The sequence below is a fragment of the Phaenicophaeus curvirostris genome, chromosome 4 (assembly GCF_032191515.1).
Source record: "Phaenicophaeus curvirostris isolate KB17595 chromosome 4, BPBGC_Pcur_1.0, whole genome shotgun sequence".
NCBI classification, from domain to species: domain Eukaryota; kingdom Metazoa; phylum Chordata; class Aves; order Cuculiformes; family Cuculidae; genus Phaenicophaeus; species Phaenicophaeus curvirostris.
In genome coordinates, this window is record NC_091395.1 from 36,791,888 (window position 1) to 36,812,371 (window position 20,484).

Sequence of the window (20,484 nt, forward strand, 5' to 3'; positions counted from 1 at the left end):
GGCTCCGACAGCCCGGGAAGTGCGGGCCGGTAGGGCGGGGACCGTTCCCCGCTCAGGGCGGGGCCGCGCGCCGGGGCGCCCACCGGGTCCTAGCGCCGCCGTCCGGCGGCGCTAGGACCCGGCGGGCGACCCGGCGCGCGGCGCTAGGAGTCGCCTGGTCGCGTTTGTTTGGAGAGAGAAGAGGGTCTCGGCCGATTGGTCGTTCTCACAGAATCGCGAGGTTGGAAAAGACCCACAGGATCATCGAGTCCAACCGTTCCTATCAAACACTAAACCATGCCCCTCAGCACCTCGTCCACCCGTCCCTTAAACACCTCCAGGGAAGGTGACCCAACCACCTCCCTGGGCAGCCTGTTCCAGAGCCCAATGACCCTTTCCGAAAAACAATTTTTCCTGATGTCCAGCTTAAAACTCCGCTGACGGAGCTTCAGGCCATTCCCTCTTGTCCTGTCCCCTGTCACTTGGGAGAAGAGGCCATCACCCTCCTCTCCACAACCTCCTTTCAGGTAGTTATAGAGAGCAATGAGGTCTCCCCTCAGCCTCCTCTTCTCCAGGCTAAACACCTCCCGCTCTCTCAGCCGATCCTCATAAGGCCTGTTCTCCAGCCCCCTCACCAGCTTCGTCGCTCTTCTCTGGACTCGCTCCAGAGACAAGACAATCTGATATATAAACTCTGTTTTACTAAATGTCTTCCCAACACTACTTGGCTACTCAGGTCCCCTTGCGCATCAAGGCTTTACTATTTTAAACTGAAACGGGTCCAGAACTGTTTGCACTAAAAGATTTGCTGGAAATGCTAAAAAGTTGTGTAAAGTATATCTCTTAGTCTATTTTTATATGTAATTTCCCAGTTCCAGAAAGCAGGCTGGTAGAAGAATGGATTGGGGTGAATAAAGGGACAGAGGCAGGAATCAATATTTTCTGCACTGCGCATGCAACCTGCATTTACACTAATCTGAAACAATTCTGGCTTAATGGCTCTTAGACCATCAGCTGAAGCCACTGCGACTGAAACGTGTAATTGAATGGAATCCAGGAAACGCTGCTGATATTTAGCAGTGCTGCGTTCAGGGGAGCTGCTCTCCTGGCAGCTCAGAAACAAAACTTGAACTGGGCTGCCCTGCTGGTCCGGGAACAGAAAGTGAAAGCTGGTGGCTGGGGCGGTGTCGGTGCCCAGAGCCTTAAAGCTGGGGTGTGTGGGGCAGCCAGGCAGGTGACTCAGTGGCTGCGTGCAGGTACTGCCTGGCCGCGGGCTCTGCTAGGGGCTGCACTCAGGGTTGCCTCTAGGGTGGGTTTGGGGCCGACACTGGGATTGTGGTTGGGTCTTTAGGGACTGTGGTGGCTCCAGAGCCTCAACATCCTTCTTGTGGTGAGGGGCCCAGAACTGAACACAGGATTCGAGGTGCTGTCTCACCAGTGCCGAGTACAGAGGGAGAATAACCTCCCTGGACCTGCTGGTCTCGCCGTTTCTGATACAAGCCAAGATGCCATTGGCCTTCTTGGCCACCTGGGCACACTGCTGGCTCATATTCAGTCAGCTGTCAACCAACACACCCAGGTCCCTCTCCTCCAGGCAGCTTTCTAGCCAGTCTTTTCCAGTCTGTAGACTTGTTCAGTCTGTAGTTCTTGTTTTGGTTCTCTTGTTTTTCCTCCTGGGACCATTCCTGCCACAGTTCTAGCTTAATATTTGAAGTGTGTTCCGAGCGAGAACAGCTTGGCTCCAATTTTAAGTTTATTGTAAATTGCTGGATTTGTTACATAAAGTCAGGATTTGCAGAAAGGAAGATATGCTGAGAATATCATTGTTTTCACAGAGTGAGATGGTTGCAAACGGTATAAACGCAGCTGCCTATTCAGAATCACAGTCCCAGCCTTCCTGCGATGATCAGGGACACGTCCCACTAGATCAGGCTGCCCAAGGCATGCGTGTATATATAGCATTGCTTTATTATGATAAACAAAGCTACGCTTGCAGAAAGTACCCATTTTAAAAAAAATAAATCTACAATGTCCGTGCCAAGTTGCAACCCCGCAGCAGCAAGAGGAAAAGAGCAGTTATTTTAGTGAGTATTACTCCATTTTTGTAGAATAGTTTGGGTTGGAAGGGACCTTAAAGATCATCTGTTTTCTTTTATTTACGTCTGTTTATGTAAGAGACCCACAGGAGGTACGAATGAATACACAGCCTTGTCAATGGGCTGCGCTGAAGAGACTGGGGGCAATTAAAAGCAGTGTTCTGTTTTCCTGTGGGATGAGGACTCAAGGTTGGGCTCTGTTGCCTTTTCTTGTTGCAGCGTGAGTTGTTGTCACCAGATGTTGTCAGGATGCTGATGGTTGCTGCTGTTCTGAGGTGCTGCATCCTTCGACCTCATTTGGAGATATGGTCCTGCCTACTACTGGTCAACTTCTGAATTATACCATCCAGGACATCCTGAAAACACCTCAGTGCTCTGAGGGTCAGTATTTAATTAATGATTAAAGTGAGAGGGGTGCAAATGGAATTTCAGAATTTAATCCTCAGGAACTTTTCTGCTCAAAGCTCTTCCAGGAGTTTCCAGTGGATCACATTAAATTAAGGATGGTTTGAGATACTTGATTCTATTTTGTCTTTTGTTTCAAATGAAAAAAGGGAAATGCCATTAAGTACGTGGGCTAAATGAATGAAAACACAAAAGCTGTTTTCGGTGAGTGATTGCTATTAGGCTGAGGAAGATGCATAGTTTGTTAGTGACTAAACCAGTAATGTTCAGTGGGATAAAATATGAGGCATAGAAAGTGGGAAAGAAAAGTTAAAAATACTTAAAAGGAAAAAATCATGCTGCTAAAAGTAAATAAAGCAAAAATATTTTTTTCTCTCCAGTGTGGAAGTGAGTAGGTTCTTCCAGAGCCTTTAGTCTAATGTTTGGGATGTTGCGGGACTAAATGATAAACATATATTGAGGTATTTTACTACTTGCTTCATTAATTTACATTAATTACAGAAACAGAAATATTAGTCAGATATAAGGATAAAACAACGTTCCTGCCAACAATTTTTCCCGTCTCAAAAAAGATTTAATATTAGTAAGTGTACAGCACTGATACTGAATTTTTTCTGTGCTTTTATGTAGAATAGGGATTTCTTAGTGTGTTGTGTATAGCTTCAAGTTCTGTTTAAAGTAGATTTATACAGCCTTGAAAGTTGATCTTCTTTCTTAATAATCTTCAGCATCACCAGCACAGATAGCAAGTAAAGCACTCTCATAATGCCCTGAAGCAAAATGCTGCAAGAAAAAAAAATCAACATTTCTGTGACTATATGTTTTCTTAATTTTTCTTCTCTTGGTGTGTGGAGAGGACTGGAGCTGTGTTGTAAGGTTCTGTAAAATATTACAGTGTTTTTGTAAGGATTCTAGGCCAAGACTTTTTAATTTCATATACCTTGGGCTTTGATTGCTGGGACACCTAGGAAATAAATCTATTTTTGAAAGGGTGGATCAAACCTGTTTAATACTTCTCAAGTTCACTATCAAAAAAAATCATAGTTTCCTGCAGTTACTGCACATCTTACTTTTGGATTATAGCAATGTAAAAAAGGTAGTGTTTTAGTAGGTGTAGTTTTAGTACAATTGAATTGTGTGACTAGTGTCAGAGTTTTGTGTTAAGATACAGAGCAAGAGTACAAAAGGAATATTTTTTTCTAAGGGTTGATACTACCTAAGCACAGGGATGAAAGCAGGTTTTTATCTCAGCTTTGTGCAAAAGTGGTATCAGCCTGACCTTGCAAGAGGGTGTGAAAGAAGATAGTATCAGTTAGTGTAGAAACTGTTAATGCAAACTTTTCCTCAGCATATACGGTTCTGCCCTGTTTATCTCTTCCCCTTGTTGTTGGAGAGAGACAGAATCACACTGAATGACAGTGAGTTGAGAATTCACAGCTCTTCATTTACTGAAGTCACTGAGGCACTGAAAAGATATGCTGTGGTAATTACTAATTTATTTATTTATTTGTTATAACCAAGTGATTGAGAGGGCATTAACTTTCTGTATTATTTTCTTTTAGGGCGTGGCACAGTCTCTATGGTGCCAGTGCTGAATGTATGCAAAAGCATGTAAAAACTTACCTTGATGTCATGAAAGAGTGATTTCCCATATCTCTCTTTGTATCTCTGTCGTATATTCATCAAGTCAATCTCACTCCTGGCAATAAGAATCCTTATAACTGTTTTATTGTGAAACCCAAAGTCCTAAAAAGAAAAGAAAATGAGAGGAAACTTGACAGTTTGCCTATCTCTATATATGTTTGCCTGTCTCTATATATGCTTATGTTAATGTTTAATAAATAAGCCAATTAATTAGACTACCCTTAAAGTTATTCCATATTTTAAAGAAGTCTAAGCATTCAAAGGTTTTATTCTACAGGTTTTTTTTACATACTTGAATATTAGAATTCATGTTCCTGAATTACAGAGCTTCCCCTCATGTCAGTGTTTATACCAGGCACTGAATCTTTTAATAAGAAAACCTGGTGAACTTTTGCAGGTAGTCTTACGTATTAGGCTTGGTAGGTAACAGTTGTGATTGTCCTTGTGGAATCCATTCAAACTGTACCAGAGCAAAAAATCAGTTTCACAACAACTGCTGCCAAATATAAACTCAGTGAGATTTTTAATCATTGAGTTAGAATTTACACAGCTTGTATTCAGCTGCGTTTTATTTTAACTGTTTCTAAATGCATTTTCATATTGCAATCACGTGGAGAATGGGGACATCCAGTGGCAATAAAAGTAATCAGAACAATTCTAGGTTTGGGGCCACTGAAGACCAGTTTAGATTGTTTAAAGCTAAACAGTAATTTTATCAATTAGCTATTAAAACTGAAATCTTGTTCTGTGAAAAGCAAGTTAAAAAGCCGCATATGGAGAATTTGATACATGTTTGATGGCTAGATTAAAATCTTTCTTAAACGCTGTTATGGACTATGATTTCAAACATTAGAATCCTGGCTGGATTTTATGATATTGTAGTATAAACGGACATATTAAACCCTTTGATATAATTTGGACATAACTTGGCTGCAAAAACAGATACTATTTTAAATTCTTGCAGTTGTTTTGAGAATTATCTGTGTTCATTAAACAATGTGAAAACAGAGTAAAATATTAATATAAATAAAATGCAAATATTTATTCTTAATAATTAAGAATTTTTCATGCATCACATGCATTGTCTGAGTATAATATAGAACAAAACTATCAATGTCGTATTTCTTAAAATTAAAAATGAGGCATTAACTTGAGAATTGGTCTTGATACAGGACCTTTGAGAAACATCCCTTTTCGTGATAGCTGGTACTTCCTGGTACTTTTTGCAAACCTTTTTCATGTCAAGTACCAGAATCCTCTTTTGAGCACTCAGACAAAATACTGCCCCATCTTCTCCCTGGGATTTTCCTTGGTTCTTTGCTGTCACTGTTGCTGTTGCTGGTTTAGCTGAAACAGGGGACAGCAGTAGTGGCAGTATCTTGAAGAGGATACTGGGGCCCTGTTGAAGTGTGCTGAATAGTTTTGTTCGATGGTTCTGGCTTGAATCCTATTTTTATCATTCCTCCTCCATGATGATACTTCACATGTTACCCATGGCTGCCTTTATGGTCATCTTGTAAAGATTACACTTAAAAGATTAAGCTTAAAAGATTATGCTTTATTTGTTGTGTATCATAATTCCTTCTTGTTTTCACTATGAATGAAAAGCAAAGGAAAATGCCTTCAGTGACCTCTAATAGGAAGAATTTGTTCATGTTTCTTTGTGTTTACCCGCCTTTCTTCTTGTTTTAGTATGTTATCACTTACACACAAAGAACCTGCGTACATGCATTGAGTGCCACAAGAAAATATGACCATTTTTAGTGTAACACTAATTTATGATTTCATTTCAAGTGATACTTATTAAATCTCTAGATTAAAAAAAATTGCATAGTAAGAGAAGTGCACATTGAATTTTGTGCAGCAGGGGGAGATACAGTCCATAGAAAAGAAAGGTTTCAATTTAAAAAAAAAAATAAATTGACAATTACCAGACAGATTTTTTATTCTTTTTAAGGAATCTAAATATTTTAACCCTTTACTGTTACTATTAAACCCCAACTGCTGCTTTGGCCCTGCTGCTTTGAAATCTACGTAGGTACCAACAGTTCTAAAAAACACGGTTACACCTTAAAGACTAAATGGACTGATCTGTCAGTACTTTCTTAAGAAAAAACAAGTAAATAAAAAAAACCCATGAAAGCTACCTTTTTATAAAATGTGAAGAAGAAAGACAACTTACATGAATTGCACTATAAAGCCTGGAAGCAAAGTAGGAAGGCTTGTCACGAACACAGAGAACTAGAAGAGAAAAGTTGTAGCAGGTAAACATAAGATTATTATAAAATAATTTCTATTGTCTTTGGGCTCCTTGAAATATAAAGTTGGGTAGTGCTGTCCATGACTCAGGTTAAAATTAAGCTCCTAGTTTTCACAAACATGACTATATATATGAATTTAGAAGTCAGGCACTTCTTTTGGGTGGGTACTCATTGCTGTTGCACTGAAGGGCTCACATGAACATGCTTACATGACATCTTTGTAGAAATATTATTATTCTCATTCTATAAATGGAAAACAAAGGCATGTTAAGTCCTGAAAACTTTGCCAGTTTTTAGATATACGCAAACATAGACAAGTAGTTCAAATATTCTTTTCTAATTATCTCTGAAAATTTAATTACAGAATACAGGAGAGGAAAGTGGATTAAAATATCAGTAAAATAATATTGATGCACCAGAGATAGCTTACTAGATATTTATTAAGAGATTACTGCTAGTATAAAGTAATGATCTTACGTTACCTATTGCAACCAGTAATTCTTGAAAGTATCCATCATAACATTCATTTATGGCATCTACTATGTCTTGCCCAGAGATATTTTGGAACTCCTGGAAAACTTGAGGGAAAAAAAAAGCAACAAGCATGCTTTATTCTAATTCATTAATAATCATCAACTTGCTTCTTTTTTTCCTGCTTCCCTCAGTACTCTAATTATTGAGTTTATTTTTTTCCTTATTTATTCTCAGTGTTTATTCCCCCAGGTAAGGCAATCTAAATGACTAGCCTGAAACTTGACTTCCAGGACATCATCTCTCTGTGTTCTCCAGTATACAGAATAAAATGAATTCATGCCAAAGCCTTTTTTCTTTTTCTTTCTCTTTTTTTTTTTCCTGGAAGCTTTAATAAATTCTGTCTAACAACCTGTTCATGGAACTTCTAAGCATGTCACGTCATTAAGAGAACTTCCTAGCTCAGCTTGGCCAAAACTGGTTAGGGATTCAAAGACTGTGAGAAGCAGCTATGACATGACATGTGTAACATGTCAGTATCCAGACATGGACACGCTTTGGATAATGTAAGTATCCAAAGTTAGACACACACAAAAATACTAGGTGTGCTACTCCTTTTGGTGAGGAGAAAAAATTTCAACCCACCACAAAACTTACAGAGGGCTGGCTACGTTACAGGCAGAGCTCTCAGATCTCTGGCACAGAAAGAGAGTGGAGTATAAGCAGGTGTGTTATATTACATTAATTCTGTCATCACCAGCCTTACAGAAGTCATGATAGAAGAATTAATTTATTGATCCGTGACAGCAAAGTAGTTCTAAGCTACTGTTGAAAATTGACATAGGAAATACGGCTTGCTGCCTAGTGATAAAGTTGTCACCAGGCTGTTTTTTCAGTGCAGAGCAAAAGATATGTCAGACTTGTCACCAAACAGATACAACAAGTTTCTTTTCTACAGTGGAAGATCTCACATAATTTTTTTGCAAGCTGTAATTCTGTGTGACTATCTATTTTAAGTAAAAATACCTCATTATATTTCTGTGAGTATATTCATTAAGAGAGAGCAGATGCAGACCCTGAAGTTCTCCTATCAAAAACTTCTTTGAAACTTCTGTGGGAAAGCTTCAACACGGCAAAGTGTTTTCACATACAAAAATTTACTGATAATACTCCTGCTGCCTCCTACTGCTTCTCACAAGATGTTTTCACTCATTGGAAAGAGTTACTTAGCAAAAATTAAGAAAATAGTTCTGAAAAATCTGCGTCATTCTGTTTTACTGTGTGTGAACTCAGTGCAGCCATAGTGTTGGACTTCTCTCCATTATTAGGCATCTTAATGTCTGTCCTATCTACAGCTGCCTTTAGTCATCAGGCAAAGTTCAGTTTTGCATTGCTTCCAAAATCTCATTAACATCAGTGAGTGTCCGTGAGCTCCAACAGTTCACACTTAGGTTTTAGGCTGCAGACTGAGCTTCTTGATATGTAAACCGTGGTTTTATTAGCAAGTCAGATTTTTTTATTTCCACTCAATGTACAAAGAGCTGAATGGCTGGATTACCCATCCACAACTGCTGATAACTCCTGTTGCAGAGGATCATTTGCAGCATGTTTTTGTGTTCGCCTGTCTTCTGCTGACACGCTTCCCATAGAATCTAATATACGAGAAAAAGGAAGAAAAAATTCAAAAGGCTTTAATTAAGTCTTAAATCAGTTTTCAACATTTGTATTTGTTGTTTTTCCTTTAATGTTTGAGAAGCTTGCATCTGTCTATATTTACTATTTGACTATATTTACCATTGCATCCTGAGCAGCTGTAGAAGGATCTGCGTAACCTTCCATCCTTGTTCCCTGAGGGAGAAAAAAAGATATTTTTTCTTCAAAAGTTAAATCGTGAAAGTCTGTAGGAATATAAAGTTGTCTCTTTACAAAGGTACATTTTCTTTCTTGTGATAACACATATGGGCTTTTAGATCAGATCAATGTATTCAATAGTTGAACTTGCAGCTGTAGAAAAGATCATCAAGCTGTCACGTTATGTCTTTATTTCCTCTAAGCAGGGGAACTCTGGAATGACAAATGGTCTTGTGAGAGGAAAAAATGGGTGGAGTTGTTAAACCTATCTCAGTTTTAGTCCCATTTTAAAGAAGCTTTTACCCTAACACCACCATGCCATGACCATTTCCGATATTAAGCAAGTTATATTGCTTACTATAACTATGAGGGAAAGATAAGGATAGAAGTAACATTTGCCATATTGATTTCATATCAATAAGCATATTACCAGAAGAATCTTTTTTTTTCATTTTTTTTTCTCTCTACACAAACCATAGGAGCAAGCATATAAAAAATGGAGATTTTTCTTGCTTATAATAATTCTTTAAAATTAAGACCCAAGACTAGAAAGTTGTTTGATGGCATTGGTACATAAACCACAAAAGAATGCTTCTAATTTTCCCATGCATTTAATAGCTTTTCAGTTACACAAATCAAGCTGATATGCGTTAGTAAACACACTATGATCTGAATTATATAGTTGTTAGAAAAAGAGAAAAGTGCACAAGTTTTGAATTGCTTTTTTAACCATAATCACCTTGTAAGGATATAAATCAGACTTGGTTGCAGAACTCTTAACTATCTCAAGCTGCACGTAATCACTGCCTTAATGATATGTATTTGAAGCAATTTACTGTAGTTTAAAATTTACTGTCATTTTGCCCTCTCTGCGAAAGGGAGGATTTTGTTTTGCCTGTCAACTTGTAGAATGATGGATTTGTAGCTCTTTCCTCTTAAAAATGTTAATTTATATTTTAATTAAATTGCAAGAATTTCATGCAGTAAGGACTGGAATGCCTAGTGAAAAGATAAATTACTTGAAGGAAATTTTGCTGGAATGACAGCATAAAGTTACATGCACAAGAAAACACAGGAAAAATAGACAGACAAGTGAACAAAAAAAATAAGTTAAATAATAGTTTACATGAGTTAAATGCCCCCTTTCCTCAGTACCATATAACAGTGACTACTCTTGGTAATTTTTTGCCAGAGAATCACACAAGATGTATCATTATTTTTTAAATTGTAGAAAATGATATTTTTTTCATTCAATACCCCAAATAGAATATAAGTAAGCCTAAATTTGTAACTCTGTTAAGTTTTTTAGGAAAGACTATAACCCATAACTTCTAATCTGCCTCAATGTGGGCATGAAAACCATAAATACCATGTGAGAGCAATTGAATAGTTTGGTCTTCTTATGTGAAGCACATTTACTTCTGTCTGTAGTCAGATGTGTCATCAGTCTCAATATTTAAAAGAAATCAAAGGAAAATATGTCGGAAAAAAGCATGAAAGGGTGCATTAGAAATGTTGCTGTAAAATAATCCTCTGTAAGTTGCATGGTACTAGAACTAGAAAGTATATATTTTAATGAAATCACTGAGTTTTAATATATGATCATATCCGAACGTGGATGGTTCAACTAATAATCTTCAGGAGTATACAGTATAACTGAGTGAAGCTGAGAAAAATAGCAGTTGGATCTTGTTAGGTAAGAAGTTACTGATTTAAGGTGTCTTTATCAATATCTGTGGTTTAACAAAGTAAGGACTAATAATGTAGTCTCAGGTAATTTATTTTAAATTTGTCCTTTTGATGGGTAATGTGTGTCCCATTGTTTTAATAAAGATGAGAAGTGATGTTGCTTAACCTGTAGCTCTTAATTTTTAGGCAAGGAAGAATTTTCATTATTAGGGCAAAAAGCATTCTACATTAGAAAAATTATTTCCTGTTTATATTTTCTACATTTGAAACATCTGCTCTTCATCTCTACCTCAGTGAAGCCTGCTGCTGTTTCAAATCTTAGGAGGAAACACTTTTCCCCCAGACACGCATATATAGAAAAATGCATATGTATATTATGAATATTGTTATGTCCTGGCAGTCCTTTCGTCATTGTTTGTTACACTTGTTTGCAAAATATTTTTAAGATAATGAACATGTGACTACAACAAGAATGGGAACTCAGACTCTGACAAGGATGACTAACTTTGTTGCATAAAAATACAAACTGGTAAAACTGCAGATGTTGGTGTGTGATAGTGACAATTCATTTGCCTGTGTGCAAACATACTGAGATTTAGCATATGCAGTAGCACAAAGAACTTAATGTTTAAAACACAGAACTATTTAATACTTTCTTTCATAGTCAAATATGGATGTATCTCCATTTTTATATAATGCCTAGACTGGATTATGAACCATATATTCTAACAGCATAGAAAACAGAATTTTAAAAATAAAAATCTCATTTATGTATGCAAATAGAGTCCTTCTGAGATGAGACAGATTGAGCAGAGTGTTAGCACTTGAATATCCAGGGATTTACTCAATAAAATAGACTGTTGACCTTTGTCTCCATCTGAAGGCCAAAGTCAGAGTCAAAGTAGATAAAAGAATTCAAGTTCTTCTCCTCTTCTGCTTTTCTGCCTTTCTTGTTCAATAGTGTAGCCCTATTGAACTGGCTCTAACCACGGTTACTTTAAAATTTCAGACTTCTCAAACAGTATAAAAAGTTATTATGAATTTTTTAGAAATGAAAGTTATACTGCTTGCTTTTACAGTACCTGAGCAAGGTTCATGAGCGTATCTCTGAAGTGACCTGAAGTCTCAGAATCAATATCTTGTTGAAGATCATTATTGTATTCTAGATTAAGACAAAAACATATAACCTAAATCGCAAACGAACTTACTCTGGATAATGCTAATAAATATTAGCAAACAAATGATAAATACATAGAGTGCTAATCCATGTCAACTTTCTATGGTGATTATTGCACAATAACCAGCACAGGTTCTACAGAGACCTTGCCATGGGGCTGACCAGTCTGCCTGGGCCTTACTAGGGGTACTGAGCCGCTGTCCTGGCTCGCCTGTCCACCCACCCGTGGGCACATCCCCACCACTACTGCTTCTGTGGTGTGGCAGTGGGATCCTTAGAAATGCCCCATCAAGGCAGGCAAGTGGAGTGTCCAGCCTGAGTAAGCCCTTTCTGAAGGATAAAAACTTATCTACTTTTTCTAATAAAGTGTGCAAAAGGTTCTAAAAATCTCCAGATACAGCTGCCAGGTATTTTGCATGCCATGGCCAGCAATACGTCTCAGAAATAGTAGGACATATTTTCAACTTCAAACATTTTGCATCAGCCTTTTGTGTATATTATGGAAGAGGAGAAGAAAGGGAACCAGCTAATATTGAGAAGTCACATTTGGAATTCAGTTGCTTGATGCATGCTAGTACTTCCAGAGCACATACATGACTGCTTCTGTGCACTTATAAAAAAACGTTACGTATTAAGTAGGCTTCTTTCATCTGGAAGATCTCCATATTTGATCTTGAGGCCAATATGTCAATTAGACATTTTTCTTCTATGTCTGCTCCCTGTTTGGAAAAAAGTAAATATGAAAAGGTGTTGTTAGTAGAAACCTCAGCTCTGAGAAGAAAGCAATCTTGTGCTTATCAGAGGTCATAAAAGGATAGCAGTCTCTGCTGGAGCAATGTGAAGTGTACTTTTGCATGGTTTAAATTGAAAATAACTTTCAATTAATGGTAGAACCCCATATATAAAATAATTCCTACATTTCAGTATGTATATTAACAAGTAATGATTGAAGAAAGACTAGTGTTGACAGAAACATGATAGGAAGAATCTTAAAGCTCTAGTAAGAATTTAAGATTTGCTGAAAGAAATCATACGTAAAAATTGAGCATACATCCTCAGCAAATGTTCAGGCAATTTGAAGCAGATATGAGCACAACTATTATGTTGTGCTTTTATCTTCTTTAACAGTTTCTTTTTCTTATGTAGGAATGCTACAGTCTGTAACGTGTATTGTAGAACTTGGTATTTAAGGGAAGTGTCATGGCCATACATGCAATGCTGCAAATCCCTGTATTTGCCTCACAGTTTTATAAAACTGAATTACTGCAAGATATGCTGCTTTTGATATGCACTTGTGTAGTGTTGATGAGTATTCTGCATTTGGGATAATGGGAGAATTTAACATTGAGCCTGAGTCTGGAGACACTTATGACGTATATTTTACTTTGGCCAGAACACGAATCCAGATTCATATGAATCCAGGTCAAGATAGAAAGAATACAATAAGGAAGTTTAACTTTGAGCAACATTTAGGAAAAAACATAACTTGGGCAATCCGGCCAATATTTTTAATAAAAGTTATGCTTCTGGTGCTACAAATGATAGTTCACAATCCTTTTAATGCCAACTGCAATTAAAAGTATTTCAATAGTTCTAAAAAGTGCATTGGTTTAGTTCACTGAAGGAGAAGAAAACACAGCAAAACAGTGTTAATATTTTTTGAGGGGGATTCTCAAAATATGTGAGATAGATCACCTTGCTCAGAGCTATATAATCTGTGTCTTATGTGTGACAGTGGACAGAAAAGGGAAAGAGTGTTGAGCTCTGATGTGCCTTCCTATCTTCCAGGAATTGGCAATTTAGGAATTTCCTGAGAAGTAATTTGCCAAGGTTTATGATTTTGAATAGGCAACAGTGGACCTGTTTTCTACAAATTGTCGAAGACCTTTATGAACTGCTTTGTGCTTTTGGCCTCCACAAATGAATTTAATAATTTAATTACATGATCTTCGAAAAAGTATTTTTGTTTGTTTCAAAATTTCAGTTGCTTAAGGAGCACAGGCTGAGATCCTGGGAAGGAAAGGAAACATTTCCTTCAAAATGTGTAATCAGTTCTATTCAAGTGAAGCAATCATTGCTTTGTCACAGAGTAATGAGACGTGTTCTCCTTAAGAAGTATTGGTCTTCTCAGAAGTGGACGCTTAGTGCATGTCACTGTCTGTTCAAATTAATTTTGTTAGTAACATGCATAAATTCTTGCAGGACCAGGGCCTTAATTTCTCTGTGTAAATATTTCTTCAGTTACTGAGTTCACCCTGTGTGTTACATGGGTTGTATTTGTTACATGACAAGGATATTATTTATGCTGGTTTTAGCATACGATGGATACTGTATTTCTGATGACCTACTGTACTAACTTCCAGCAGTTTATCAACCTTTTAAGTGTTAAAAAAAGAATTTAAAAGAGGTTCAGTACTGTAACTGGTGACTGCTACTCTAAGCAGTTCTGAATTAGACAAGTACCTTCAATGCATGCCAGAGCTCATGGGCATCATAGGAGGCAGGTGGATACATCAAGCCAACCATAACTTCTTTGAAGTGATGGGAGAGATTCTCTTTTAGATCCATTATCAGATCCTTGAAAAGAAAAAGAAAATGAAAATGAATAGACAGGATTATTTAAATAGTCACAGTTCATGAAGACAGCTTAAAAATAGTATTCATGATGAATACTTTGAACAGATGAACTGTTGAAGATGAATTCTGGCTGAAATTAAGTAAGAAACTTTTTCTTCACAGAAAGGGTTATCAAGCACAGGAACGAGCTGCCCAGGAAGGTGATTGAGTCACCATCCCTGGAGGTGTTTAAAAAGCGGGTAGATGAGGTGCTTGGGGACATGATTTAGTAGTAAACAGGTATGGTTGGAGTTGATGATCTCAAAGGTCTTTTCCAACCTTATGATTCTATGACATAAACTATTATGTTTTCAGACCTGCATCTTTTTCAGGCCTATACATTGATGATGAAGAAATTTATGATGAAGAAACATACACACAGTCTTCAATGAATGCACATTTAGATGTATTTGACAACAACTAACTCACACATGGAATAGAAATAATTTCATTAAGACATTTCACTTCTGACAACATGCCTGTGGGAAAATAGATTAATAATACAAATGGATACTAATTAAAAATTACTCCTGCAATGAGAACTAAGGGAAGTGAGGTATTGAAAAATAAGAAAAGACAACTCCAAATTGTCATTATTAATGTTTCCTAATCATCTCTGGTCTAAGAAATCCTTGAAGGGTAATTGTAAGAGCAAATCTTAGAGCTTGTCTGTATGTCTAAATCATGCAGCCAGTTCAGTGTTTTCTTTTTTTATTATTATTTTTTCTTAATATTTCTCCTTCTAACGTGTTACACTTTACATTTGTCAAATCAATAGGCATAGTGTCTACCATATTGAACAGTCTGAACTGAACTGAAATTAAGAGGGTGGAGGATTGGACTAACAGGTTTATCATAGATTAAACTGGGAAGGCTGAAATTATTTTTGCCTTGCTGTCTGTCTTTGTCCTGCAGAGTTTACCACTCATAAACTGTGACTGCGGAATGGCACATTTGCCCAATGCAATATATCCATTATTACAGATGACAGCCAGTGAAATGCTATCACTGATGTGTGCTATGGTATCTTCTGAAGTGTAAAATGCAGCAATTCAGGGCAAGATGCATTCCATCCTGTTGAGGGGTTCCTGCTCAAGACAGCAAACTTTTGAGGGATCAATCAAATAAACTGCATGGAGCACTAACCAGTTTAGCCACTTCAGTATATCTGCTATAGCAGGTGAGACAAAAACAATTCGACATTCCTGTTTCATCTCTGAACTAGATTAGAACTGGTTTGCACTGACACCTATTTCAACATGGCAAAAGGTAGAATGAGGTAGGTTTTACTGAAAAGCTGTCAAGGGTATCGTGGTATATCTTACACTATAAAGCCTACCCAGTGCTTAATGGATTAATTTAAATTAAAATTGTCTGTATATATGCAAGTTATTCCACAAGTTTCAGAATTTTCTGTAGTCCATTGGTGGAAGATAAAAACAGTGTGCTTGCCTTTTCCTTCTATTATTAGTCATAGTTTTAGAGACAGAAATTATTAAAAATGACATCTGAGGTTTTTTTTTTTTGCTTTTTTTTACTTCTAGATCTTTAGGTCTACAGCGACTGGCTTTGTAGCATGTTAGGTTGACTGGATATGGCTGACAGAAGTATGAATTTAAAGGTGGTATATTTTCATAGGGATTTATTTATATTTTTAAATTTATATTTTGGATTTGAAAAAATCCAAACAGATCAGTGGTGAGCAAGTCAATAATTCTTCTTTATGAATACTAAATATGACAAATCATAACTCCTTTCCTGAAAGACATTTGGGAATTCTTTATTGAGAATTTATTATTGTTACCTTTAGGTCATCTTCATGTGTGAGAGGGCAGAAATTAAAGATTTAAATTGATGTGGATTTTAAAATATCTTCCCTTGTTAAAATGATAGGTCCAGTTGAATCAGTCTAGAGAAAAGATTAAAAAAAGCTAGCCAGCTGCTATTGAGGAGTAGAAAAGGAACACTGTCTAGTGATTAAGATGCTAAATGAAGACTTGGGAAGAATAGGCTTGGGTGCTTTCTTATTACAGGTTCCTTTGCTGTGCTTTAGTTCTCTATAAGTAAAACTAAAACTCAGTGAGTAATGTTGCATGGATAAGCACTGAACTTTTGTGGTTTGCATGTGTAGTGCTAATGGGAACCTAATAAATGCCTCATAATAGAAAAAACACTTTTAACATACTGATTCACTGGTTTCGATCATTGTCAGTCTTTGGAAGGTAAGGATACCAGTGATTCCATTATTGTTCTTTTCTGATGTATTTGAAACGTACTAATCCATTCAACTCTGGATCTAAAATATCACAAATAAAGCCAGTGCTCTCCTATAGGTGAGTAACAACAGGAAATCAACCCACTACACTGATTAAATCCAGCTCTTCTCCCAGTTCTAGGAAAGTGAGGGAGTATTTCAGAACATTCATCAGTATGTGAGTAAGATACAACTACCTGTAATTGTTGGTATGCTGTTTTAATTTGGTATTTCAACCCAAATGCAAAACTATTTTATTATGCATTCCATGAAGCACATAGAGGAGGAAATATCTGTCCAGAAATTCTGCTTCAGTCAATAGAGGAGGAGAATGAAATACAGAATAAACTTTCCTGGTTCCTTTTTTAAACTTTGTTTGTGGGCAGACATACTTCTGTCAGAGGTATTGAAACTGTGTGCCAATTTGTTTGTGCCAGCCAGCTGTCTGCCAGGCTTTTGGTTCCAGTGACTGACCTGAGAGAAGGGCTGTCCAGCCACACTGGAGACAGGACAGACAGAAGAAACAAAAGTACAAAATGGCTCTGCCGTACCCTGCCATACATATCTCTGTATGCCTCAGCGATCATGAGACGCTGTGAATTGCAACGCTGCGTTAGGATATCAATCAACACATCTTTTTCACAACCTGTAAAGGAAACACAAGATAGACTCTAAATTAGCAAAGTGTTGTTATTTACTTACATTTGAGATTGTTCATGTTTTTTCAAGCACATGAACCTAATTTCTTGAGAAAATTAGATCAACAGATTAATATCTTTACCAACATCAATTATATTTACTGTGCTTATGTACCTTTCACTTGCTGGTGTAATATCAGCAAAAAGTGAGGTAGTCTGTTATTATCAAATGCATCACAATCCCTCTCAAGCTCATGGGATTTGAAAGCATCAATAAAACAGATAGAGCCTTTCATCTATTCAGAACTAGGCACACTAGCAGAATTTGTGGCTGAACCTGGGACGTCATACTTGTATGCTCAGTTGTTATTGATTAAATTGTCATTTCATGATTAGGGATCTCTTTTATAAGGATGAAATATTATGGTCAGACCATTTGCTGAAAAACTGAAAGATACATATTTTCAGAGGAGCTATATAAAATCAGTTATGAAGTTTTAAAAAATGTAATCTTTTAACCAGTTTCCAAGGGCACTTTGTTGAAGATTACCTATGATCTTTTGCTGGATGGCTAGACCAAGCTGCTGAACTTCTATAATGCATCAGTATTAACTTCTTATGAAAAAGAAGACAATGATTACCATTTTCTGAAAATTATTTTATGATTTTTTTTTTCTTCATCCCAGAATTTGGCTCTTGGTATTTTCAGATGGCTTAACATCCAAATGACATTCCAGCAGAAATGTATCTCCAAATGTAGATCAATTGACTTTATCACACTTGTGACAGAGATGAGTTAGGCTGGAAAGCATGGGTGTCAGTTAGCATGTGAATGGGGTAGGGTGGACTCCCAAGTTTCTACTGATCATTGTTATATAGATGCATATATATATATAAAAGATAAGCATTCTGTACCTGTTACAGCTTTGTTAGGCAGATTTTATCATATAATCTATAACTGATTTTGACATAAATGTAATTGGACGTTGAATACATTTTCTTTTCAAGTTGGCAGAAGTCATCTGTATTTGCTCATTGTAAACTGGATTTAAATCTCCTTCTTCTGGATCATCTAGTCACAACGACACCAGTTTTTTAGCGCAACACTGATTTAACATCAGTCTGATTAATTTCCATTGAACTCACAAAATGGATACATTACTCAAATGATGTGCATCAGGATTTCTTTTCACTTTTCAGAAAATAATTATCGCTAGGAATCTGTGCAGCTTACATAGTTTCTACAGTAAAAGCTAAGAAGTACTCATGAAATCTTTATAAACCTAAATAACTTTATTAATTTGTGTAATACGACTAGTAGTATTGGAACAACATATGTAGTTAAACCTCCTCACAAGAATGAATGTTGTGAAAGATTTGGAGTCAGGGTGTCAGTGCCTGCAAAGGCTATGGAGACTTAAGCTCCTCTTAAACTGAACTTTTTATTTTGCCAGTTGTGCTTTCAATTAGAACTTTGTTCTATGTATTTTGATAGGCGAATTAAAAGTAAGGTTAATGCACTTGTATTTAAAGTATTAAATGAAGAGCATCATCTCTGCATCATCATGTTAGTGACATTGCATTGAAAGTACTGTTTGAAATTAAACAAAATGTTTGCAACTTTTAATCTGTAGCTAACTTATTCAGAAAGATTCCCCTTAATCAATAATACCCATTGTGGTCCATTTGATATTAAGTTTGAACCCTCATATTTCCATTAAAGAAGGTGAAAATGGAATGCAAGTTTTGGAGCTGTACAGCATTGCAAAAAGCCCAAGAGGTATAAAAATTCTAATACAGAAAACAATTTTAATGTGAGGAAAATATTTGAGATAGTAAAAAGGAAACCAAATGTTCTGACCCTTAGCAATATCAACAGTGTTCAATGGGAAGACACAAAAATCTTAACATAGAAATATGCTTTGGTGAATGAAATTTTGGTTTGTTCAGAGACTGAAAGAAATATTGGTCATGAGTGAAAGTTAATAAGTTCTTTAACATTTCTCCTCAGTTTATTTTTATCTCTTCATGACTGATATTTTAAAACTTAACCGTCCCTGGCAATATTTGGTTGTTGAAGTCATGATTAAAACCCTTTCTGTTGTCGGTCTTCACTGTGGTGACATAACACAAAATTCTATTACCTTTTTCGTAGGAAAGCACCAATTACTGTAAGCGTTGGTATGGGTTTTAGATTTATCTTAATCTTAATCTCTATCTTTAGTGCCTGCAAATGCAAATACATTATTTATTTGAACATCACCACTGTGTCTCATTGGGATATATATTGAAGAATGATCACTTCTAATTTTCTTCTTATTCTGCCTAATGCTTGCTATTTTCTGAAAACTTTCTAAAAAAAAAAAGAAAAAAGACAAAAAAGGATGTATTAGAATCAGTCAAGATACTCACTAATTCCCTGTAGGGCTCCACCTAGAATCTGAGCATCCATAATAGGGTTAAAATTTGGTGCAGGAAAAATTGTTCCTTGTACCTGCTAAAGAAGAAAGAAGCTTTAATTAAGGTGCTGTAGATCCATAACACTGTGTGATTCCATTGAAAACCAACAATCATTAAAATAAAATGCCTTTGCTTCACAAAGAATAGGTTGCAAAGATTTTAATTTACGAAACAGAACTTAAACTTGCAGTAAGCCCTAGGAAGACAGACCATATTTGAGCAGGTTGCCCCTAGCATGAATTAGGCCTGGGAAAAAAACTAACCAAACCAAACCAAACCAAACCAACTAATCAATGGGGTTTTTTGATCAAAATGTAACCACAATTTTGTGTTTATCTCTTTCCCAATTTTTTTTTAAGTTTTATTTTATTTTTCAATGTTAATTCCTGATATTCCTGACGGTCTTCAATATCTAAATTTCTTCACTGAAAGGGTTATCAGGCACTGGCATAGGCTGACCAGGGAGGTAGGTGAGTCATCATTCCTGGAGGTATTTAAAAGATGTGTAGATGAAGTGCTCAGTGATATGGCTTAGTTGTGCACAGGTATGTTTAGACTCGGTGATCTCAAAAGTCTTATCCAAACAAGTGATTCTAATATTCCATAATCTATTTCTCATGGTATTTCTAAATTGAAAGGACTAATGAGAAAATGATGAATGATATATATAGGTTGCTTATAAACCTAGTGATTTTTTAAAAGAAATTATGTTACTGATAAATGTGAGAGAGCTTTCTGATATGCCATGTAGAAGACAATGCTATTTTTCTACAGTTGTTTTTGTAACCGATTAAATTACTGTCAGTTCATTCTCAGTGGAACATTATTTAATATATTTTTCTTTATTACATTTATTTTTTCTTATTGTTTTTATAAAATATGGGGATAGTAAATGGAACTGATGAACTCATTTTCATAGAATCACAGACCAATGATACAGAAG

At 36.4% G+C, this 20,484-nt stretch overlaps 1 protein-coding gene across 1 annotated transcript; it reads right to left on the reverse strand.

Annotated features, from left to right (window-relative positions):
* Window positions 1-3,194: 3,194 nt before the first annotated feature.
* On the reverse strand, window positions 3,195-19,572 carry ANXA10 (annexin A10). Its single transcript, XM_069854882.1, has 11 exons — window positions 19,494-19,572; window positions 16,995-17,089; window positions 14,037-14,150; window positions 12,202-12,292; window positions 11,479-11,558; window positions 8,651-8,704; window positions 8,415-8,508; window positions 6,868-6,963; window positions 6,307-6,365; window positions 4,104-4,226; window positions 3,195-3,263 (listed from the first exon to the last, which is right to left on the reverse strand). Exons 1-11 carry the CDS (start codon window positions 19,531-19,533, stop codon window positions 3,195-3,197), a joined length of 915 nt encoding a protein of 304 aa, XP_069710983.1. The 5' UTR covers window positions 19,534-19,572.
* Window positions 19,573-20,484: the final 912 nt, after the last annotated feature.